The 25,141-nt window shown below is 43.1% G+C and overlaps 1 protein-coding gene across 2 annotated transcripts; it reads right to left on the reverse strand.

Moving 5' to 3' along the window:
* Window positions 1-1,178: 1,178 nt before the first annotated feature.
* LOC115153221 (glutathione S-transferase omega-1) lies at window positions 1,179-11,882 on the reverse strand. Of its 2 annotated transcripts, none has more exons than XM_029698431.1 (7): window positions 11,734-11,882; window positions 11,585-11,640; window positions 10,751-10,859; window positions 10,397-10,619; window positions 8,666-8,767; window positions 2,173-2,279; window positions 1,179-1,730 (listed from the first exon to the last, which is right to left on the reverse strand). In XM_029698431.1, the coding sequence occupies exons 2-7, from the start codon at window positions 11,610-11,612 to the stop codon at window positions 1,580-1,582; spliced, it is 720 nt and encodes a 239-aa protein (XP_029554291.1). In that variant the 5' UTR covers window positions 11,613-11,640; window positions 11,734-11,882; the 3' UTR covers window positions 1,179-1,579. The 2 variants fall into 2 exon arrangements, with proteins under 2 accessions (XP_029554291.1, XP_029554292.1); XM_029698432.1 differs by having other exon boundaries at window positions 11,585-11,636; window positions 11,734-11,872.
* Between the last annotated feature and the right edge of the window lie 13,259 nt (window positions 11,883-25,141).

A 25,141-nucleotide genomic window follows, 5' to 3' on the forward strand; every position in this document is an offset into this window, starting at 1 on the left:
TTACTTTGGGGGGGGGGGTTAATAGTTATGCATGCTCAAGTTCAGTTTTTTTGTCTTATTGTTTGTTTCAAATAAAACAAATATTTTCCATCTTGAAAGTGGTAGGCATTTCACAAGCCACTATACATATGAGATGAGCAAAGCAAGATTTGTATACATTATTGACTAAGATACCGTATAATAGTATAGAATAGAGTATATACATATGAGATGAGTAATGCTCGATATGTAAACGTTATTAAAATTACTAGTGTTCCATTCCTTAAAGTGACAGTGATTTCTAGTCTATGCCTATAGGCAGCAGCCTCTAATGTGCTAGTGATGACTGTTTAACAGCCTGATGGCCTTGAGATAGCTGTTTTTCAGTCTCTCGGTCCCAGCTTTGATGCGCCTGTACTGACCTCACCATCTGGATGATAGCGGGGTGAACAGGCAGTGGCTCATGTCCTTGATGATCTTTTTGGCCTTCCTGTGACATCGGTGCTGTAAGTGTCCTGGAGGGCGGGTAGTTTGCCCCTGATAATACGTTGGGCAGACCGCACCACCCTCTGGAGAGCTTTGCGATTGCAGGCAGTTAAGCTGCTGTACCAGGCAGTGATACAACCCGACAGGATGCTTTCAAGTGTGCATCTGTAAAAGTTTGTGAGGGTTTTAGGTGAGAAGCCAAATTTCTTTAATGGATGAGTGGAATACACATTAGAATGTGTATACAACAATATTTGTAATTTTCTGTTAAATTAAGTTGTACAGGTTTTGTATTACCAGTACCTCTCATTTTAGTCCTCATTTGGACTTATCTTCCAAGAGTCCTTAAACATTAAAATACGAGCATATGGTAACTTGCCTATTTTAACACAGTGTACTTTTAGCATTGCTGCATGTTGCATTTGCAGTGTTTATTCATAAATCTTGAAGGCAGTCTTGGCAATTTGTATGATAGATAAATCACAACGCAAGTAATTAAGTCTACGTGACATTACAGATTTAGCTACTTGACAGGCAAGACAGTGGCATTCGTAATTCCACAAAGCGATTATGTTACTCCACCCTCTATTCACAGACATGTCCAAGTACAGTATAGGTTCATGTCAGGACTAGTGGTGAAAAGAAAATAATGGAGATGACTATCATATAAACGATTTAACTTCCAGATTTCAGCACACCAATATAAAAATATCAGATTATAGTTGTGCAGTCTTTATTACATAAAGATATTCATATAGTTTACATGTAAAAAAAACTGTGTGGACAATGCATAATTGAAATCAACCATAAGACATTCAAATAGTTCCATCAACATTTGTTATGATCTATCATCACTTGTTCCAAACTTCATAATCATTCTACATTGTATTGTGTCCATTCAAAACACTGGTAATCAGACAACACATGTTCCATATGAAAAATAAACAGAAAATATTTTAACTTTGTAGACAGAAATAACCTTTCAGAAAAGTTTATGAGATGCACAACTGTATTGACATGTACATCTAATGCCCCAATTACCTTAGCAGGAATATAAAATGAGAGTAATTTAAAAATCAGGAAACTGGACGGCCAAGGGTTAAGTGCCACATATCTACAGGCCATAGTCATAATTGGGTTTCCCATCTGCGTAGGTCTTGTAAAATGCCTTGTAGGTCTCAGTGGGGAACATGGTGGCTTTGACAGTTTGATCCTCAGACATATGCTCTGTCCACTTCTTCAGTTCAGGGGTACCACCCAGACAGCTGGAAATTAGAGATGAGACATTTATTTGCATTTTGGAAATGAGGCTAATGAGTCCGTGTCACTCAAAGTGCACTTTGGTTGTGAACCAAACTAAATCTCACAAGCAAGAGGACTAATCGATCTCATAAACCCTATATGAGATGCAATAATGTGGAGGACTTTGTTGACAGCTATTCTTACACTAGGGCCAGTAGTCACAAAGTGTCTCAGAGTAAGAGTGCTGATCTTGGATCAATTTGGGATTTTTTAAATCATAATGAATAAGATTATGTGGACAGGGAGGACATGATCCTAGATTAGCACTCCTTCTCTGAGACGCTTTGGGAATACGTGCCTAGGTCTCAAGAGTGTTCCACAACTCCCACATAGCTATGGATTTCTAAGGTTGAGATGCCTTAAATTGAAAGAAAAAATTATATTTAATTTAGAATGGATACATACTGCTTCAACTCAAAGTTCTCCAGCCTCTCAAACCACGGCCACATCATGTAATCGATCATCGTGATTGCATTTCCACCAAAGAACTTGGACTTCTTATTGACTAGATCCTGAAAACAAAAGTTCAGTATTTTAGAGACATGAATAATGCCATCTTATTGTAAACTATTAAGATAATAAATTGACTTAAACTTTCAAAACATTTAAATCTGAATGTAATCAAGGTAAATTCCTAAAACAGTAGCAATATGTTGTTAATGTTTATATCTAGCAGGGTTTCTGCTAGCCGGTAATAGCTGGCTTTTGGCAGTAAAAAAAAATAAAGCCTATAAATAAAATTGTCACCAGATAACCGGGAGAAGAAAAATCCCATTGCAAAATAAGGCTTTTTAGCCTATTCATTGATGGAAATGCATTTTCCCAGTCATGGTTTCATTTGCATAAGTTAGTAGAATTAAATTGGCGTGTGTGTGTGTGTGTGTATTCTTTATGTATCTTATTTATCACACGCGCACAGCATACAGACAGATGCTGAGTGGAAAATCTGTCAGAGAGCTTTTATAAGCCCAATCATTGCGCAACAATATTTTACAAATATTTTTGGCCATGATTAAAAAGAGCTGCTTTTTATTTCTCAACTGATAATTGAAGCGTGCTTCCAATTCACCATTCAAATGCTTAGGCAACAGTAGGCAGGCTTAAGTGCATCACACACACCACTTCGCAATGAGCTGGAGGCAGTGGGCATTTTGAAAACATGTAGCTACTTCATTGTTTGAAACCTGAACATTTTACTACATATTAGGGCTGACCCCAATTAGTCGACTGGTCGTTAGGCTGTTGGGTCGACTGAGATTGTTTTAGTCGAGCAGTAATAAATATATATATTTCAGTGAACTAATTCATGAATGTGTTCATACAGGATGTACCGCCCAAACTCACTTCCTTGACAACAGCTCTATACTGCTCCATGAAGCGCAATAAGTATGAATGCCCTGACTTCTGCTGAGGCCATATCACCGTAAATGCTGCATGGCCAATGCAGATGTCAAATTGGCCATGCACCCAGATCTCCCGCCAACTTGTGCACATTCACTGTTTCATAACTTCATTGTGTGAATTGTTTGTTTGATTGTTAGTTCATATCAATTCACCATTACATTTACCGTTAATTCCTATAATTTGTCATCTGCAATGTTTGTTGCTTATGGTAATTATTTTAATGCATTCAATATTATTATTACAGTCTTCCCGTTCTCATGGTCTGAGTGGAGACATGAGTGCACAACCTATCCTACACTTGTGAGAAACAAGTTTGTTTATTTCATTCCATTTACGAGTTGTCAAATTTAGTCATTGTCTTTTGTTTGGAGCGCTCCTGTCAATGTTGAGTAAGGATGTGCACACATCTCTCCCTTTCGATAACCCCTCAGCATGAAAGAAAAAAATGGCATTCTCTGATCCAGTGGAAATGTCATAAAATAGGCTTAGCTGATTACTTATCAGTTCTTGACTTGGACTGAAATAGGAACCGGTACTCATTTTGGGTGCTGGTACTGTTTATATTTAGGTGCAGGAGTTCCACAATACTTTTAAGCTAATATTCTATAAGAGGAACAGGAGCTCAAGCAGTAGAAAACTTGAGTTGCCGATACTAAGCTCCAGTGAGCTCCTGCCCAAGTCAAGCACTGCTTCCTATCCCTTGTGCAAATAGCCTACAACTGTGTCTGTCTCAAGCTCACTGGCAGGGAAACTTGAGGGACCAGAATATTTTATACAAATGTTGCTAGCGCAAATGTCAGGGCTGGACCAAACTTAAGTCGATACAATGTTTCAAGTTCGTTGCTGACAGGCCATGTGTAGCCAATGTGATTTAAAAATAAAATGTCCTATAAATCAGGATATTTTCTACCTGCAGGCTGAAATATTATTTGTTAGCTTTATGTAGGCTATTTCTACATGGTTGGCAATGGCAATAGAAGTAATTTTTTTAGGTTGGTATCACTTTCATTTAGATTTGAATAGAATTTTGACTAAAACCAGATGACAATGATTGAGATATGAAGACGTTATTATAACTTAAAATGTTTCTCACAAGACTGTACCATATTAAAACCATAACTGGCACGCAGATCAGTAGAAATGGTAAGAAATTGGCATTCAACATGAGAAAGGTTGCCGACTCCTCGTGTAGCCTATTACCGGCAACTTCAAGAGAGTAATGGCAGAATCTGCGAAAACAAGCAGGAGGAAAATAGTTGGTCAGGTTAAGTTTTTCCCCCCCTTCTGGTTATCTACATCTCTGGCGCCCTCATGAGGCCTTTGCCTTATTTCATCAAACCATAAGCTTTAAGCCTCAGACAAGCTCAATGCTTATAGTTGACATTATTAAAAAACACATAGGGTGTGTCTCTATATGGAGAAAAAAACATTTAAAAATGTCAACCAATTGATTGGTCAAAAAACAGAAGACTTTCGGTTAACCAATATTTTTTGTCGGAACAGCGCTACTACATATGAGGCATGTTTTACCTTGCTTCAAAGTAGCCTATGCCAAATCCGACCACATGCAGAGGCAATTATTTTATAAAGACCAGTAGCCTCTCTCGTCACATGCGCCAAATACAGGTGTGAAATGTTTAATTACAAGCCCTCAACCAACAATGCAGTTCAAGAAAGAGTACATTTTTTATTTATTTAGTAAATATTTTCTTAACAAGAAAATTACATAACAATGAGGCTAAATACAGGGGTACTGGTACTGAGTCAATGTGCAGGGGTACAGGTTAGTGGAGGTAATTTGTAAAGTGACTGCATAGTATAACAAACAGCGAGTAGCAGCAGTGTAAGGGCGGGGGGTGAATGTAAATAGTCTGGGCAGCCATTTCATTAAATTGTTCAGCATTCTTACGGCTTGGGGATAGAAGCTGTTAAGGAGCCTTTTGGTCCTAGACTTGGCGCTCCGGTACCGCTTGCCATACCATAGCAGACAGAACAGTCTATGACTTGGGTGACTGGAGTCTGACACATTTTTGGGCCTTCCCCTGACACCGCCTAGTATATAGGTACTGGATGCCAGGAAGCTTGGACCCAGTGATGTACTGGGCTGTACGCATTACCCTCTGTAGCGCCTTACGGTTAGATGCCGAGCAGTTGCCATACCGGGCGGTGGTGCACCCAATCATGATGCTCTCAATAGTCCAACTGTATAACTTTGAGGATCTGGGGACCCATGCCAAATCTTTGTTTCCTGAGGGGGAAAAGGTGTTGTCATGCCCTCTTCACAACTGTCTTAGTGTGTTTGAACCATTATAGTTTGTTGGTGATGTGGACACCAAGGACTTAAACTCTCGACCCGCTCCCCTACAGCCCGTCAATGTTAATGGGGGCCTGTTCAGTCCTCCTTTTCCTATAGTCCACGATCAGCTCCTTTGTCTTGCTCACATTGAGGGAGGTTGTTGTCCTGGCACTATACTGCCAGGTCTCTGACCTCCTCCCTATAGGCTGTCTCATCGTTGTGATGATCAGGCCTACCACTGTTGCGTCGTCAGCAAACTTAATGATGGTGTTGGAGTCATGCTTGACCACGCAGTCGTGGGTGAACAGGAAGTACAGGAGGGGACTAAGCACACATCCCTGAGGGGCCCCAGTGTTGAGGATCACCGTGGGAGATGTGTTGTTGCCTACCCTTACCACCTGGGGGTGGCCCGACAGGAAGTCCAGGATCCAGTTGCAGAGGGAGGTGTTTAGTCTCAGGGTCCTTAGCTTAGTGATGAACTTTGTGGGCACTATGGTGTGGAACGCTGAGCTCTAGTCAATGAACAGCATTCTCACATAGGGGTTCCTTTTGTCCAGGTGGGAAAGGGCAGTGTAGAGTGCGATCATCTGTGGATCTGTTGGGGCAGTATGCAAATTGGAGTGGGTCTAGAGTTTCCAGCATGATGGTGTTTATGTGAGCCATGACCAGCCTTTCAAAGCATTTCACGGCTATCGACGTGAGTGCTAAGGGTGGTAATCATTTAGGCAGGTTACCTTAGCTTTCTTGGGCACAGGGACTATGGTGGTCTGTTTGCAACATGTAGGTTTTACAGACTCAGTCAGGGAGAGGTTGAAAATGTCAGTCAAGACCCTTGCCAGTTGGTCACCGCATGCTTTGAGTACACCTCCTGGTAATCCGACTGGCCCCCCGGCTTTGTTGACTTGTTTAAAGGTCTTGCTCACATTTGCTATGGAAAGCGTGATCACACAGTTGTCTGGAACAGCTGGTGCCCTCATGCATGCTTCAGTATTGCTTGCCTCGAAGCGAACATAAAAAGGTATTTAGCTCGTCTGGTAGGCTCACGTCACTGGGCAGCTCGCGGCTGGGTTTCCCTTTGTAGTCCGTCATAATTTTCAATCCCTGCCACATCCGAGGAGCGTCAGAGCCGGTGTAGGATTCAATCTTAGTCCTGTATTGACGCTTTGCCTGTTTGATGATTCGTCTGAGGGCATAGAGGGATTTCTTATAAGCATCCAGATTAGTATCCCACTCCTAAAAGCGGCAGCTCTAGCCCTTAGCTCAATGCTGATGTTGCCTGTATCCATTGCTTCTGGTAAGATTTGCTAAATGGAGGGCGAGCTTTGTTTTCATCTGTGTGTGGAGTATAGGTGTTCTAGAGTTGTTCTTCCTTTGATTGTACGTGACATGCTAGTAGAAATTAGGTAAAACTGATTTAAGTCCTGGCCACTAGGAGGGCTGCTTCTTGATGAGAATGATCTTGCTTATGTCCTTATACAGCTCATTGAGTGAGTTCTTAGTGCCAGCATCTGTTTGTGGTGGTGAATAGACTGCTACAAATAATATAGATGATAACTCTTGGTAGATAGTGTGGTCTACAGCTTATCATGAGGTATTCGTAGATTGTCTGGTTTGTTTTCCAATGACTGCACATTGGCCAATAATATGGATGGTAGTGGTGGTTTACCTACTTGTCTGCAAATTTTTACAAGGCACTCCACCCTCCTTCCTCTCTGTATTTTCTTCACAGATGACGGGTATTTGCCCTTGTCTTGACAAAGCAGTATATCCTTCGCGTCAGACTCATGAAATATATATAATATATATAATCTAGCCTAGGCCTACTGGTTGTGTGAATTTGCGATCTGTTCCACAGTCAGTTTGGGCTATTTCTTTCTTGGCAAGCTGACTAACAGAATAGGTAAAATGTTCTACTATCGGGGATAGTAGATTGACCTAGGCGGCGTGTCCATAAGGCTAGGGGAAGCTAAGCTTTCCCTAAGTAAATTGAATTAAGATTGCCAAAATTATATAACCTAATTAGCATACTCCAAACTATACAGAAATAAATACAAATCATTCAAAAATAGGCTACTAAAGCATGATTTGGCCACAGAGGATCATTAGCTTCCCCTAGCCTAGTTGTGGATTGTTTTAAAATCGTATTGACTACAGTCGGAAGGAAAGGCAGGTTGCAAATTAGGCAGTGTGCACACAGTAAATACCAAATAATTGTTGAGTTGCGACTGTCAGTGAAAAATAGAGAGGCCCAACCAGGCATATCGCAATATTTCAAAATTCAATCGCGGGAAAACACAGTTTGGAAAGCAAATGGCTATTGCTGTATAGAGAAGACAATGAAAAAAAAAAATACTTGGATTTTAACTATTAATTCTCAACCGAATTGAGCGAACAACAGTAGACCTATAGCAGTGGTGTCAAACTCATTCCATGGAGGGCTTAGTGTCTGATGGTTTTGGGTCTTTCCTTTCAATTAAGACCTAGACAACCAGGTGAGGGGAGTTCCTTACGAATTCTTGACCTTAATTCCTCAATCAAGTACAAGGGAGGAGAGAAAACCCGCAGACACTCGGCCGTTGGTGGAATGCGTTTGACACATGACCTATATAGCCTATCTTATTGGCACCAGCAGAGAGCGTCAGCCATATCCCCAGTGAGTGCGCACATTCACTCTATCATTGTTGGGTCAGTGCCACTTAAGAAAAGTTTGTTTTTGGACAAAAACTCCTTCCTCCAGTTTGTCAGTGTCAGCAGAGTAGGCTACCCTGCAATTTGTTGTATTAAAAAAGATTCTGCTAATGTCTCCAGTCATATGAAGTGTAGTAGAATTGCATGAAATGTGTTTTTCCCGTGCAATGAAAACATCTGATATAGCCTATAGCCCAGGCCTCTACTCATCACATTAGGCTATTTTACATAAGTCTGCAACTACAATGACACATGGAATTTTTACAGTGAAGATTTGCTTCCCCAAACATGAAACTCACGCGCTGCCTATGTATAGGCTAGTTATTTTGAGGTTCATTACTCATCTTGTTGGCTGAGGAAAAGTAAATGTGGACAGTAATTCTAATGTCTTCAAAGAGTGCAGTAAGGACACACGTCACGTTTCTCAAATGTCCAGTAAATTAAAATGCTGCTGATCAAATGTCCAGTGCCACATTATCATAACGGAAACACTGGTCTGTATTGACTTACTTCATTCAATTTCACAAATTTCTCTTTCAGCTCCGCTTCCAGCACTGAAATGTCTTCTCCATTTTTTTTCCCCAATGGTATCTTGTAGAAATATGGTGTTATCTGTAAAAAATATATTTAGAATAAGGTAAATGTATTTGCAATCAAAACTGTACTGTTGGTAAAGTATCTGAGTCTATATCTAAGTTCAAAAGCAAAAGACAAAGCACAAAAAAATAAGCTATTATTATGTAGTGAAGTTACGGAGACATACAGTGCATTCGTAAAGTATTCAGACCCTCGACTTTTTCCACATTTTGTTACGTTACAGCCTTATTCTAAAATGTATCAAAATAAATCCACAATCTACACACACACAAAATACCCCATAATAACAAAGCGAAAACAATTGTTTCTACAACTAGGAGTCCACCTGTGGTAAATTCAATTGATTGGACATGATTTGGAAAGTCACACACCTGTCTTTGTAAGGTCCCACATTCAACAGCGCATGTCAGAGCAAAAACCAAGCCATGAGGTCAGAGGAATTTTACGTAGAGCTCCGAGACAGGATTGTGTCGAGGCACAGATCTGGGGAAAGGTACCAAAACATTTCTGCAGCATTGAAGGTCCCCAAGAACACAGTGGCCTCCATCATTCTTAAATGGAAGAAGTTTGGAACCACCAAGACTCTTCCTAGAGCTGGCCACACTGTGCAATCGGGGGAGAAGAGCCTTGGTTAGGGAGGTGACCAAGAACCCGATGGTCACTCTGACAGCGCTCCAGAGTTCCTCTGCAGAGATGGGAGAACCTTCCAGAAGTACAACAATCTCTGCAGCAGTCCACCAATCAGGCGTTTAGTGTGGCCAGACGGAAGCCATTCTTCAGTAAAAGGTACAACAGCCTTTTTTAAGTTTGCCAAAAGGCACCTAAAGCACTCAGACCATGAGAGACAAGATTCTCTGGTTTGATGAAACCAAGATTAAACTCATTGGCCTGAATGCCAAGTGACACGTGTGGAGGAAAACTGGCACAGTCCCTTCGGTGAAGCATGGTGGTGACAGCATCATGCTGCAGGGATTTTTTTCAGCGGCAGGGACTGGGAGACTAGTCAGGATTGAGGGAAAGATGAACAGAGCAAAGTACAGAGAGATCCTTGATGAAAACCTGTTCCAGAGCGCTCAGAACCTCAGACTGGGGCAAACGTTCACCTTCCAACAGGACAACGGCCCTAAGCACACAGCCAAGACAATGCAGGAGTGGCTTCGGGGCAAGCCTCTTAACGTCCTTGAGCGGTCCAGCAAGAGCCCGGACTTGAACCCAATCGATCATCTCTGGAGAGATCTAGCTGTGCAGTGACGCTCCCCATCCAACCTGACAGAGCTTGAGAGGATCTGCAGAGAAGAATAGGAGAAACTCCCCAAATACATGTGTGCCAAGCTTGTAGCATCATACCCAAGAAGACTCAAGGCAGTAATCACTGCCAAAGGTTCTTCAACACAGTACTGAGTAAAGGGTCTGAATATTTATATAAATGTGATATCAGATTATTTAATACATTTGCAAAAATTTCAAAAAATCTGTTTTTGCTTTGTCATTATGGGGTATTGTGTGTAGATTGATGAGAAAAAAAGTGTGCTGAAATTTTACAATAAGGCTGTAATGTAACAAAATGTGGAAAAAGTCAAGGGAATACTTTCATGGTTTGCTTTACAGAGTGTAAAATATTATTGTATTGAGAGCTGAGCATACCTTGGAGAAATTCTCCAGCATCATTTTCTGTTGGGCCTTCTGAAAAGGATCAGCTGGGAGCAGCTTTTTGTCTGTGTAAACCTCATCCAGGTAGTCACAGGTGATTGGTGACTCGTAGATCACCTGACCACTCGAAGTCTCCAATGTCGGAACCAGGCCAAGAGGGTTCTTCTTAAGGAACCACTCAGGTTTGTCTTTCAAATTAATGTTGACAGTGTCATGCCTAAGGCAAAATTAAAAGTTACTTGATAATTATTAATATAATCTTAGTGAAATTTATGGAGGCTATTGTATAAAATGACAGTAACACAACACAAACTCCTTAAAATTGTGTTGGTACTGGAAGCAACTTACTTGATCCCCTTGGCATGAAGCACTAGTCTGGTTCTGTGGGCAAAGGGGCAGAACCTCATACTGTAGAGCCTGATTTGACCTTTGGCAACCAGGCCAGGAGCAGAGCTTCCTGTTTAATAAAAGGAAATCATGTCCACTCACTAAACCCAATAAAGAGCTAAGATTAGTTTTGCAGATTCCTTACTTCTGTTGATTGCCAAGCAGGCAGTGAATGTTTATTCAGCATATGGTTCTACTCTTTCCCACTTGATCCTGGCTGTAATCAGATATGGTCATGTATTTACATGATCTTGTGAATAGTGTTTAAAGCCCTTGAGTGATACTGTGAACCAAGAGCCCTTATAATCCAGTGATTTTTTTTTGTAGAACTAAGAGTACTAGGCTACAGGAAGCACATCACGATCATGGTGACTTTGCAAAATGCCAGGACCAAATCAGGTCATACGTCAAGATATCTTGTAAAGTAAACAGCCCCTCCTTAACCAGAAGTAGATGGCCTATTACAATTCTTCCCAAAGGAAAACGCTAAGTTGTCATGACTGTGCAAAATATCATTTGAACCAAGCTTCCATTCCCCCTGAAATATGAAATCGTCAACTCTGTCCCCTTGAGATGGGACAAAGTTGAACATGTGCTCTTTATGACAGAATATACTATTTTAATAAATAGTTATTTTGACAAAAGTACACTACCCATAAGGCACTCTATTCATAGAACGACCAATATACAGAGTCAACGACAAGAAAGGGTAGAAAACACAGCTAACGTTAGCTCCAACGAATAGCCTAGCCATGACCAACACATGACAAATATATCTTAGAAAGTCTTTCTTACCTTTAGCAAAACATTTTTCAGAGGCCATGGCAGATGAGCAATTATTCAGTCTCTAACTGAAACAAAGGGACACATTCATGCACGTCTTGTATACAAACATAAAATGCAAACACTCTTTGTTCACATGTTTTGTACAATTTAATACTTACCAAGGTATTTTCTTCAGTAACGTTCTATTCTGGTATTATTTTGTTAGGTTTTCGAAGTCTGTGTAGATTTGACAAGTCGAGTAACTGACTTCCCTGTGCGTGTCGAATTTAGAACTCGTTTCTGCCTCTTCTGCTTTTTCTTATTCTGTGAATTTTATATGGCGGTTGGCAACCAATTTTAAGGTGCATTACCGCCACCAACTGGACTGGAGTGTGGACCAGAGACAGGGAAGGTCTAAATCCTACCCAATATTCTCATCTCCCAAAGGAAACAAATACATAAATACTGTACATCCCCTGAAGATTTCTCCAGCAGTTCACTTAATATTGGCTCTTCAACCCCATTACGCAATTGTAATAACAATTTCTCCCTTTCCCTCCCATATTGCTTGCACTGAAAAATGGTGCTCCACTGTCTCCATCTCCTCCTGACAATGATCACACCTCCCAATCAGATGTTTTTCCACCAATTTCAATTTGCTATTGCTACTTGTGTCCCAGTCTCAGCCTTGTGACCTCCCTGCCGCCATCTTTTCCAGGGGTCTTCAATTTCCCACAACTTGGCATTTGTTTTTAACCATTTAAAAGAAAAAAATCATCAACCCCTTGGCTTCTGCTTTACTGATGGACAATTCCATCGCAGCATTAGGATGTTTAAGAGCCTGCTTGGCGATAACATCCACCTCCTCATTCCCCTCTACTTGTTAGGATGAGCAGCACAGGGGAACCCAAGAGCTGACTCAGACCAGGAAACAGGGATGAATGAACCAAAATATTTATTGTAACACAGAGAGATGAAGTGCAGATCCAGGGAAGCTCAGATGAGTTGTAGGAAACCATATGTGGAGGCTGAGGTTGGAGTGAGCTAGGTTGGGACAGGGTGAACAGGTCCAGAGGGGAATCCAAGGGAGTGATGGTGAGTTGAATCCAGAACAGGGTAGCAAGATGTGGAACAGGAGACAGGAACCAGAGTCAGTGCTGCAAAACTGCAATGAGAGGAGTAACAGCATCAGGCAAGGAAACAGGCACAGCAGGATCTTAAATAATAACAAATAGCTAGCCGCATGACTGACTGAACGGCAATTACAATCTGGCAGAGTGGAAGTGGCAGGACTGAGTATTTGTAGAGGTCTTGATTATGGAACGGGTTGCAGCTGGTGAGGATCCGCTCTAGCTCCAGCACACCTGTCTCCAACCACACAATCACACACAAACAGAAAGGGAGGGGGAGAGTGAGAGAGTGTACTAGAGGAGTGGCTGCAGGTCAAGGAGACACCGAATGTCCACTAGGGGGTGTGGCAGGAGCAGATGTGACACTACTCCCACATGAGCTGGTATCCAGAGGAACATCACAATTGCCCCCTTCTGTCTCACCCTATACAAGCACTGCAATACCTTTTACAATACATCCTGTCTGGTCCAAGACAAAAATGTATTTAAGCTCATCAGTGCTGCACCGGAGTCAGAGCAGATGACTACCCTGTCTGGTCTCAGCTCCAATTTAGAAATCAACCAATGGTTTCAGCGCATGTAAGGGGTAGGTGTAGAAAGGAAGTTGTAGTAGCTAGTTGTTAGGGCAGGGTTTCTCAACAACTAGAACAACATTAACGTTACAGCTGTTATGAATTTGGCTACCAGCTACAGTAACTACGAGCTACACTCTTAGATTATAATTTTTTTAAACAAGGGGTTGTTCGGCTGTCTCCATAGGAGAACCCTTTTTAGTTTTATGTAGAAGGTTCAAGGTTCAAGGTAGAACCCTTTCGGGTTCCATGTAGGCCAACACATGGCGTTATTATTCATTTTACGTTGTTTGTCATAGCGCCATCTGGCGGCTGGTTGGGCTAGTTTCCATGTAGAATCCTCTGTGGAAAGGGTTCTACATGGAACCAAAAAGGGTTCTTCAAAGGGTTCTCGTATGGTGACAGACGAAGAACCCTTTTAGGTTCTAGATTGCACCTTTTTTTCTAAGAGTGTATGCCAGCTTAGAAGGAGGCTTAGCCCCTTACTGATGAGGAGCCTTGTTTCTTTGGTGGGCTCAGGGTTTGACAAGCCAAATTGTTGAATTTGTTGACAAGAAAACAGCCTGCTACATCTGTGGGGATTACATAGTTTTCCTGAATATGGAGAAGAAAATTACTCATGACCAAATATGACACAATACCAACAACATTCAGATAACCTATCACAATACATCTGTCTATTGTGCCATGGTTGTCTCCCAGAGAACAGAAAGTTCCTCTGACCAGGAAGTGGTCCATTTGACCCCAGAGGAGGAGGTAGAGGGTCACCCTATGGGCCAAGTATACCAAGACGGACTGTTGCGCATCCTCGAGATCTCCAGTCTGGTACGACCTTGTTTCACTTCACTCATGTTCAATATTACATGCAGCTTTATATGACTCAGATTTTTTTTAATAAACATAAAAACATTATTGTATTATACATGTAGTATTGTTCTTAAGAGACAGAATCTTAAAAGACCAAATCTGTGAGAACAAAGGAATGATAACGCATTAGGTTTATGTTATAACCGCTCATAACACTATTAACCTGAGTATGTTGTAACTGTCATGTACAATGTTCAAATGGTAAGGGAGAGGTGAGGACACTCTCCCTTACCTCAGGCAGCCAGACCATGATCACCACTGGCCTGAAAGATGGCTCTCTGTTCTGTATTTGACTCAGGTAAAGCAACGGGGTCAAGTCTGAATGCAATGCAGTGTTGAACACCAGAGAGCACTGTAGTTCATGGAGATGTGAAATTTGACACCAACTTGACTTATTAACATTGGGAGATTGTTAGATAATTATAGAACATTTCACAATTTCTACTATTACAAGGACAACCTTTCTCTTGTTATAATGCATTGGACTACTTTTATTTTTACATTTTTATCTATGTATTTCTCTGTCTCCATGAAGGCTGAAAATGACCGTTGCTGGCAAATCTCAGGAGAGTGTGATGACATCAGAGAAGCCAATTCTCAGTATGATGGCTGCCTGGGACCCAGAGGCCCTGTCCCCTCCTGTGTCAGCAAACCTACACAGTGCAGAGGTACCCTAGGTTTCCATTCATATAGATTTTACTTACATCATACAGACTCACTTACATCGAGCTGCACCAGCTAAATACACCCTAGTTGAGGCTACACAGGGCTTGTCCGTGTAATTAGTGTAATGAAGATAATTTCAGATCAATCAAATCTTCTGTAGTCACGTTTGTTTTATTATTTGTTTGTCCTCACCTCCTGTCTATAGGCCAGTGATAAGCGACAGATAGTTGATGTGACCGAGCAGGTGTCAACAAGCTAGAAGCGTTTGGTAACACTGCTGATGTCCCTTCACCTAAGAGCTACCCTGTTGTCACAGAACTTTAGCGTATTTAGGGTTTACTGTGTTTTGTATCTCAAAGTCAAGTGTCAAGTCCTATTGACATATGTGTGAACAAAGTTTAATCCAATTCAAAGACTGGTTGTGAGACTTTGTACTCCAGTACTGGTGTGGAAAACATTGGTGATGCCCTTGACATTTAACAAATACTTCAATAACTGAATCACAAAGCAGCTGTGTTGCTGTTGGCACATTTTTCCTTGGTGATTGCGACATCTCGATAAACTTTATCCGTTATAGTGTGCCTTGCCCAGAATTGTAGCAAGGCAGATAACATTTTGGAAGAAATGTTGGGTACTGTGTCACACAACATTATTTGAATATAACACAGAACTGATATCAACGGTGTGTCATTTATTGTGTTGTGGGTTTATAATACTTTCTTGTTCTGTCACAGGTTCCAATGAAAGTGGCGCCCCTCCTCGGTCGGGCGGCGTTCGGCGGTCGTCGTCGCCGGCCTATTAGCTGCCACCGATCGTTGTTTCTGTGTCGTTTAGTTTTGTCTGTCTGCTCCGCACCTGTTTTGTGTATGTCATTAGTGGGGACTTATTTAATGTGTGTTTTCAGTTGTTTTTTTGTGCGGGATTGTTTATTGTCTACGTTGTGTTACTGACAGTTTTGTCGAGGGATTTACCGGGCTGCGCTCCTTGCCTTTTTGCGCCTTGGAATTATATTTTGTGTTTTATGGGCGCAGTTAAAAATACGTGAACTTTGTATAGCGCCCTGTGCTTTTCGGCGTTTGTGTGTGTCAGTTGTATTAAAGGACACTCACCTCCAGCACCTCTGTCTCCTGCATTTGATTCCGCCTATCCGCCAGTCCAAATCAGACGTGACATGTTCACAATTAGTAACATAACATGGAAACAGCCACAGTTGGGTAATGTTCAGCCACTGTGCCATTACATGCTTTATTGTTGTTGTTTTTTTAATTATTTGTGTGCACTTCAGGTGCAAGGTGATGTGTTTTCTGCATTCCATTCAAGTCCCATCATGTTGAGTAGTAAAGGATTTAGTTGGGTTGTGTAACGAGTGTTGTAATGATTGGACCAAGGTGCAGCGGGAACGTGTATACTCATCTTCTTTAATTGGTTAAAAGAAGGAAAAACAAACAAAACACGTATACAACCACAACGAACGACACTAACAGTCCTGTCAAGTGCACAGACACTAAACAAGGAAGTACTACCCACAAATCCCATGACAAAAACACCCCTCTTAAATAAGACCTTCAATTAGAAGCAATGAAGAGCAGCTGCTTCCAATTGAAGGTCAACCCCATCAACTAAACATAGAAATAGAAAGACTAAGCTAGAACATAGAAATATACTAACATAGAACATTAACCAAAGCCCTGGAACACTAAACAAACACCCCTCTACATAAACACATAGCCCAACAAACCCAACCACATAAAACAAACACCCCCTGCCACGTCCTGACCAAACAACAATAACAAATAACCCCTTTACTGGTCAGAACGTGACAGTACCCCCCCCCCCCCCCCCCCAAAGGTGCAGACCCCGGATGCACCTAAACAAAAAACACAAAAATACCCCCCCCCCCAAAAAATAAAAATAAATAAATCCCAAACTAAAGGGTGGGAAGGGAGGGTGCTACACACCCCCCTCCCCAACCCACCTACTATGGAGGTGGATCAGGCTCCGGCCTTACTCCCCAACCTAACCTGTCCACCCCCGCTAAATACCCATTAAATATTACCCCTCCTGAAGTCTCTGGACTATGGCACATCGCTGAAGACCACGGGCTGATGTGCGTTGCTGGAGACCTCAGGCTGATGCGCGTCGCTGGAGACCTCGGGCTGAAGGACGACTCTGGCTGCGCCGATTCCGGACTGTAGGGCGACTCTGGCTGCTCCGATTCCGGACTGTAGGGCGACACTGGCTGCTCCCATTCCGGACTGTAGGGCGACACTGGCTGCTCCCATTCCGGACTGTAGGGCGACTCTCTCGGTTCCGGACTGTGGGGCGTCTCTCTCGGCTCCGGACTGTGGGCCGTCTCTCTCGGACACACTGGACGAGGCACTGTCGCCGGACACTCTGGACAAGGCACTGTCGCCGGACATTCTGGACGGGGACTGCGCACTGAAGGCCTGATGCGTGGGGCTGGCTTAGGAAGCGCCAGCCTAGGGACACGCACCACAGGGCTAGTGCGAGGAGCAGGAGCGGGACGAGCTGGACTGGGCTGACGCACTGGAGGCCTGGTGCGTGGGGCTGGTAGTGGAGGTACCAGACTGGAGACACGCACCCCAAGGCTAGTGCGAGGAGCGGGAACAGGACGTACTAGACTGGGCTGACGCACTAGAGGCCTGGTGCATGGTGCTGGCTTTAGAGGCGCAAGCCTAGAGACACGCACCTCAGGGCTAGTACGAGGAGCAGGAACTGGATACACCGGGCCATGAGTAAGCACTGGAGGTCTGGAGCGCACCTCCTGCACAACCCGTCCTGGCTGGATGGTAATAGCAGCCCTGCACGAGCGGAGTGCTGGCACAGGGCGAACTGGGCTGTGCAGAGGCCTGATGGTTGCCGTGCATAGAGCAGGCGTAGGTTAGCCTGGGCCTAGGAGGCGCACCGGTGGCCAGATGTGCTGCGCAGGCATCCTCCTTCCAGGCTGGATGCGCACTCTAGCACGGCACTTGCGAGGGGCTGGGATCGCTCGCACTGGACTGTGCGTGCGCATGGGCGAGATTGTGCGCACTTCTGCATACTCCGTCGCTCTCCACTCCATACGTTCCCCATAATAAGCACGGGGAGTTGGCTTAGGGCTCACCCTTGGCCCAGCCAAACTACCCGTGTGCCCCCCCCAAAAAAAATTATTGGGGGTGGCTCTCGTACTTGCCCCTCGGCGGGTATAATGCCTCATAACGTCGTCGCTCCGCCTTGGCTGACTCTATTTCCTCCAGTGGGCGATGGTATTCACCAGCCTGGTGCCATGGTCCAGCCCCGTCCAGAATTTCCTCCCATGTCCATGATTCCCCATAGTCCATATAATTCCTCTGCTGCTCCTTACCCCGCTGCTTGGTCCGTTTGTGGTGGGAAGTTCTGTAACGGTCGTCGTATGAAGTGGACCAAGGTGCAGCGGGAACGTGTATACTCATCTTCTTTAATTGGTTAAAAGAAGGAAAAACAAACAAAACACGTATACAAACACAACGGACGACACTAACAGTGCTGTCAAGTGCACAGACACCAAACAAGGATGTACTACCCACAAATCCCATGACAAAAACACCCCTCTTAAATAAGACCTTCAATTAGAAGCAATGAAGAGCAGCTGCTTCCAATTGAAGGTCAGCCCCATCAACTAAACATAGAAATAGAAAGACTAAACTAGAACATAGAAATATACTAACATAGAACATTAACCAAAACCCGGAACACTCTAAACAAACACCCCTCTACATAAACACGTAGCCCAACAAACCCCGAACCACATAAAACAAACACCCCCTGCCATGTCCAAACTACAATAACAAATAACCCATTTACTGGTCAGAACGTGACAGGTTGTCACAGTTGTCGAAAGGATTAGACCAAGGTGCAGCGTGTATGATGCTCATCTTAGACTTTTTAATGAATGCACTTCAAAACAACAAAATAACAAACGCTCAACAGTTCCGTCAGGTATAACAACTAAACGGAAAATAACCACCCACAAAACCCAAAGGTAAACAGGCTGCCTAAGTATGGCTTCCAATCAGAGACAACGAAAGACACCTGCCTCTGATTGGAAACCATACTCGGCCAAACATGGAAAACGAAACATAGAAATAGAAAACTAGAACAAATTCCCCTAGAACCAAAAAACCCCAAAACACACAAAACAACGCAATGACCATTCTACTATGGCAAATTACCCTTTTCACTGGTCAGGACGTGACATGGGAGTAATTTGATATCTGATGTAATGTGAAATATATGATAACCATCATACAGTTCAGGTGAATCATTGTTGACAGATATACTGGCAAAACAATGTACTGTTTTTCAGGTAGTCCTGATAAATATATCCACTAATATGCTTACAGTATACGGATACTAAACAGAATGAAGCCAACACCAGTAGGTCACCAGGGTAAAACACACACAAACACACAGGTCTGAAATGAGATTGAGCTGGAGAACCTAGCCAAGTGCTACCTGCGTGGCATCCTCAAGAGAATGCTGGGATTCCATGAAGGTCAAAGGGCAAGCTATAACTTGAGAGTCACAACCAAAAGGAAATCATTTTCAAAGGTGCTACACCATGAAGGAGCGAACTAGCAGGAGCTGGATGAACATCATAGAATGGAGAGTATGAAGAAGATTGAATGAGCTGACAGCAATATGAGTTAGAATGTGATGTATGTCCCTTTAGTCACAGTGCAATTGCTAGAGATTTTGCACATTCTGCACTCCTTCATTGGCAATTGCCCAATGCTATATGTTTTGTTTTTTACATGCCACTCATCTTCTTTCGAAACACCCCAGCTACAGCAGGAGATTTTAGAGACGAAGAGCAGGATCACGGCCGGAGCAGAGGAAAGACGTGAGAAGGAGAGTGCTGCCTTCACAGGTAGCCTCAGTGCCCAGCATGGAGGCTCAAACCCCTACCTCTACAATGACCTCTCACCTTCACGTACATTCTAGGATGTCATATACAAAGTGAAAACACAGATTTTGACGGGGTGCACAAGCAGAAGGAGATCAACTGAATGAAGGATAAGATCCGACGGATCATAGAGATCATATCAGAGCTGGACCTGAAGAGGAAGCCCAGCCAGTCTGACAACGAGCGGCCAGGGAGGGCACAGTCTGTGGAGGACTGAATTTTTTTTTTTTTTTTTTTGTTATTGACCCACTTTAATGCATATCATGAAGATCATGTCAGAGCTGGACCTGAAGAGGAAGCTGTGGGAGCCCAGCCGGTCTGACAACAAGGGGCCAGGGAGGGCACAGTCTGTGGAGGACTGAACATTTTTTGTGTTATTGACCCACTTTAATGGTTTGGATTTCCACCAAATCACAAGTTACTTCACATCAAATTATGATTGGTGACTCCCCGTCTCCATATTCAATTTTAAAAGTACTGCGATGGAAATGTTTATGATTGTGCTTTTCTACCAATTTCTGTGTTCTATTCATGTGCTTTCTAATAACCAATTTCTGTGTTCATGTAAGTGACTGATTGAACGAATCCTCACTATCTGCAATTTGACAGTACGCCCAGAACCTTGTTTTGAGAAAGGGATATCTCAGGTTCAAGGTCTCAGCTTAGAGAGAAGAAGCCACGTGAGGTATTGGTCTGTCACATGCATGACCCAGTATTGGTTGGTCACATGAAGGAAACAAACATTAATGTTGAATTAACTATGAATGGTGAATGAGCTAAATCATGCAAATATAACTTGTCTGTATATAAGAGAACAAACTGGACTGCCCCGGGTAGAGCTCCTGATCGACATGTGTACTTGGTTTCATTGAGGTAGTTGGAACCTCACCCCAAAACAGAGAAAGAAAGAGGAGAAGGAGAACACAAAGAAACAAAAACGGCTGGCGGCCAAAGTACTGTGTCACTTGCTTCCTACCTTCTCCCAAATTAATCTTTCCCATCTCCCACTTATTTAATGTTCATTCTAACAGGACATTCTAACAGCTAATTAACCATTACTAACACAGTCAAGGTCTTACTCACTCACTGATAAATTGTGAAAACTGTGAGCTGTTTTCTCAATACAAATCCAGTGTGAATTGATGTTGATATTATTTTCTTGGGCACCCATTGAAACTGACATTCTGGTTACTATATGTCTTCCTTAGTGACAATATCAGCGAGAGGGCTCTGGATGAAATGGTGGGTGGAGTGCTCAACCTAAAAAAATCATCTTGATAATGGTATGGTGGTGGTCAACATGAAATATTAATGAATTTTAAATATGGATATGACTATGAATTGAATACCCAATATTAATTAACATTCAATAAATGTACAGTTAACATGATAAACATGTATTAGACTGGATTGTCCTGAAGGAAAAAGTCATTTGAAGTAAACATATTGTAGAGATGTATTTGAATGTGTTTTCTGACCCTGTGCTTTTTAACATGCAGGAGGTGCCTCAGCCTGAGTTAATTGTATCCAAACAAGACATTCAGGGGAAAGAGGAAGATAAAAATGTATAAAGAGTATGAAAAGAAAGCCAAAGAACTAAACGACGAACAGGAGGAGTACAGAAAGGTGTGATTTATTTGTGAAAACATCTGCTTTTAAATTTTGTATTCAAAATAAATATACCATCATAATAGGACCCTGACCTGATATACTTTACATGTTCAGTTGTCATTGTCTTGTTCCAGACTCTGGAAGCTGAAATAAAGAAGCTACAGACTTCCATATCATAGACACTATTTGGGGGTTTTATGAAACCTTGACCAAGTTTTTTGAAAGGAAGGTGAAATCTGATATGGTTATATGCCAGGTAAGACAGTACAGACATAATTAGATCAAGTTGTATTTAATGAAACAAATATACAGTACATGTCATCGCTATGTTGTTGTTTAAGAAGGACTCAAGATTGTCAATCTAGGAGGCTCTCTTTCTGTATTGAAAAAAAACAAGGGTCTACAAGTATCAGAACTCAGGATAAGACCCAGATGCAGACAGCTAGAGCCAAAGATGTTTATTGCCCAAACAGGGGGCAGGAAAAAGTCAGGTCAAAGGCAGGCAGAGGTCCGTAATCCAGGGCAGAGTCAATAAGGTACAGAACAGCAAGCAGGCTCGGGGTCAGGACAGGCAGAAATTCGTAAACGGGTCAGAGTCAGGCAGGTACAGAACGGCAGGCAGTTATACCTGTGTTCTCAGTTTGTCTGTTGCCAGTTCATCTTGTCTTGTCAGCTGTAACCAGCGTGTTTTTCCCGTCTCCCTGCTTTCTCAAGTTCTGTTTCCTAGTTTCCCCAGTTCTGACCATTCTGCCTGCCCTGACCCCGAGCCTGCCTACCGTTCTGTACCTGCCTGACTCTGACCCGTTTACGAACCTCTGCCTGGGGATAATGAGGAAGATGGGTGACACCTGGAGGGGGTGGAGACAAGCACAAAGACAGGTGAAACAGATCAGGGTGTGACAACAAGGGGAGATGTCATGACACTATTTGTTAAGTATCTTTCTCATGGAGAATGTATTCACAATTGTTTAGTTAGATACTATTTTATGTTAGCTCTGCCTATCTGTAATATACAATACCTTCAGAAAGTAAACCTTGACTTATTCCACATTTTCTTGTGTTTCAGCCTGAATTAAAAAATGATTAAATTGATTTTTATCTCACCCATCTATACCCCATAATGACCCCATGACAAAGTGAAAACACGTTCGAATTATTTTCTAATTTAATTAATTGAAAATATCAGTAAAATATCAGTATTCACACCCGAGTCAATAGGGGTGTGACTCAGGGGTGTGAGTCTTTCTGGGTATGTCTCTAACATGCTGACCACACCGACGCGAGCGATGCAAAATAAATGTACACATACATGTTATTCAATCATTGCACCCACACTGCTCGCAACACGTCTGCGTAGCCAGGCGCTAAAATGGTTCGATTTGTGATGCTTGATGCGCTGCAAGTCCTGCCTCTCCCATCGCTTCATTGGTTTTTAGGAGCATATACCCACATGCCATCTTCTCATTGGTTTTTAGGAGCATACAGTGCCTTGCAAAAGTATTCACCCCCTTGGCATTTTTCCTATTTTGTTGCATTACAACCTGTAATTTAAATAGATTTTTATTTGGATTTAATGGAATGGACATATACAACATAGGCCAAATTGGTGAGGTGTGTCACGCCCTGACCTAACAGAGACGGTTTATTTCTCTATTTTGTTAGGTCAGGGTGTGGGATGGGCATTCTATGTTTTGTATTTCTTTGTTTTGGGCCGAGTATGGTTCCTAATCAGAGGCAGCTGTCTTATCGTTGTCTCTGATTAGGAATCATACTTAGGCAGCCGTTTCCCACCTGTGTTTGTGGGTAGTTGTTTTCTGTTTAGTTTTTCTGTACCTGACAGAACTGTTGGCTTGTTTTCGTTTTGTTATTTTGTTCAAGTGTTTCATAGTGAAATAAAATCATGAACACTCACCACGCTGCGCTTTGGTCCCCTCTCTACGACAGCCATTACAGAACTACCCACCACAACTGGATCAAGCAGCGTGCCCGGGAGGAGATGGATTCCTGGTCTCTGGAGGAGTTGCGAGAGAGGATAGACTGGACTTGGGGGCAAGTATTGGAGAGATACAGAAGTCTGCCGGGGAAGCAGGAGAGGGAGCCCCCAAAAGTATTTTTGGGGGGGGCACACGGGTAGATTGGCGGAGTCAGGGTTGAGACCGGAGCCAACTCCCCGTGCTTATCGTGGTGAGCATGTGCCTGCTCCTCGCACTCTCCCTCCAGTGCGCCTCCACAGCCCAGTACGTCCTGTGCCTGCTCCACGTACCAGGCTGTCAGTACATTTCCTCAGTCTGGTGAGACCCGTTCCGGCTCCACGTACGAAGCCTCCAGTGATGATCCATGGTCCGAAGCCTCCAGTGATGATCCATGGCACGAAGCCTCCAGTCATGATCCATGGCACGAAGCCTCCAGTGATAATCCATGGCACGAAGCCTCCAGTGATGATCCATGGCATGGAGCCTCCAGTGATGATCCATGGCACAAAGCCTCCAGTGATAATCTATGACACGAAGCCTCCAGTGATGATCCATGGCACGAAGCCTCCAGTGATGATCCATGGCACAAAGCCTCCAGTGATGATCCATGGCACGGAGCCTCCAGTGATGATCCATGGCACGAAGCCTCCAGTGATAATCTATGGCACGAAGCCTCCAGTGATGATCCATGGCACGAAGCCTCCAGTGATGATCCATGGCCCGGAGCCTGTAGGGATGATCCATGGCACGAAGCCTCCAGTGATAATCCATGGCCCGGAGCCTCAAGTGAAAATGCATGGCAATAAGCCTGTAGGGATAATCCATGGCACGAAGCCTCCTGTGATAATCCATGGCCCGGAGCCTCAAGTGAAAATGCATGGCAATAAGCCTGTAGGAATAATCCATGGCGAGAAGCATGTAGGGATTATCCATGGCCCGGAGCCTGTAGAGATGATCCATGGCACAAAGCCTGCAGTGATGATCCATGGCACGCCGCCTCCAAAAAAATGAAAAAAATAAAACTTTTTTTTTGTTTTGAAAAGTGGTGTGTGCAAGTCACATAATTAGTTAAATAAAGTCCACCTGTGTGGAATCTAAGTGTCACATGATCTGTTACATGATCTCAGTATATATACACCTGTTCTGAACGACCCCAGAGTCTGCAACACCACTAAGCAAGGGGCACCACCAAGCAAGCGGCACCATGAAGACCAAGGAGCACTCCAAACAGGTCAGGGACAAAGTTGTGGAGAAGTACAGATCAGGGTTGGGTTATAAAAAAATATTAGAAACTTTGAACATCCCATGGGGCACCATTAAATCCATTATTAAAAAATGGAAAGAATATGGCACCACAACAAACCTGCCAAGAGAGGGCGACCCACCAAAACTCATGGACCAGGCAAGGAGGGTATTAATCAGAGGCAACAAAGAGACCAAAGATAAGCCTGAAGGAGCTGCAAAGCTCCACAGCGAAGACTGGACTAAAATTGAGCTTTTTGGCCAACAAGGAAAACGCTATGTCTGGTCTGGTCAAACCCAACACCTCTCATCACCCCGAGAACCCAATCCCCACAGTGAAGCATGGTGGTGGCAGCATCATGCTGTGGGGATGTTTTTCATCGGCAGGGACTGGGAAACTGGTCAGAATTGAAGGAATGATGGATGGTGCTAAATACAGGGAAATTCTTGAGGGAAACTTTTTTCAGTCTTGAAGAGATTTGAGACTGGGACGGAGGTTCACCTTCCAGCAGGAGAATGGCCCTAAGCATACTGCTAAAGCAACACTCCAGTGGTTTAAGGGGAAACATTTAAATGGTTTT

The sequence above is a fragment of the Salmo trutta genome, chromosome 18 (assembly GCF_901001165.1).
Source record: "Salmo trutta chromosome 18, fSalTru1.1, whole genome shotgun sequence".
In the NCBI taxonomy this organism is placed as follows: Eukaryota; Metazoa; Chordata; class Actinopteri; order Salmoniformes; family Salmonidae; genus Salmo; species Salmo trutta.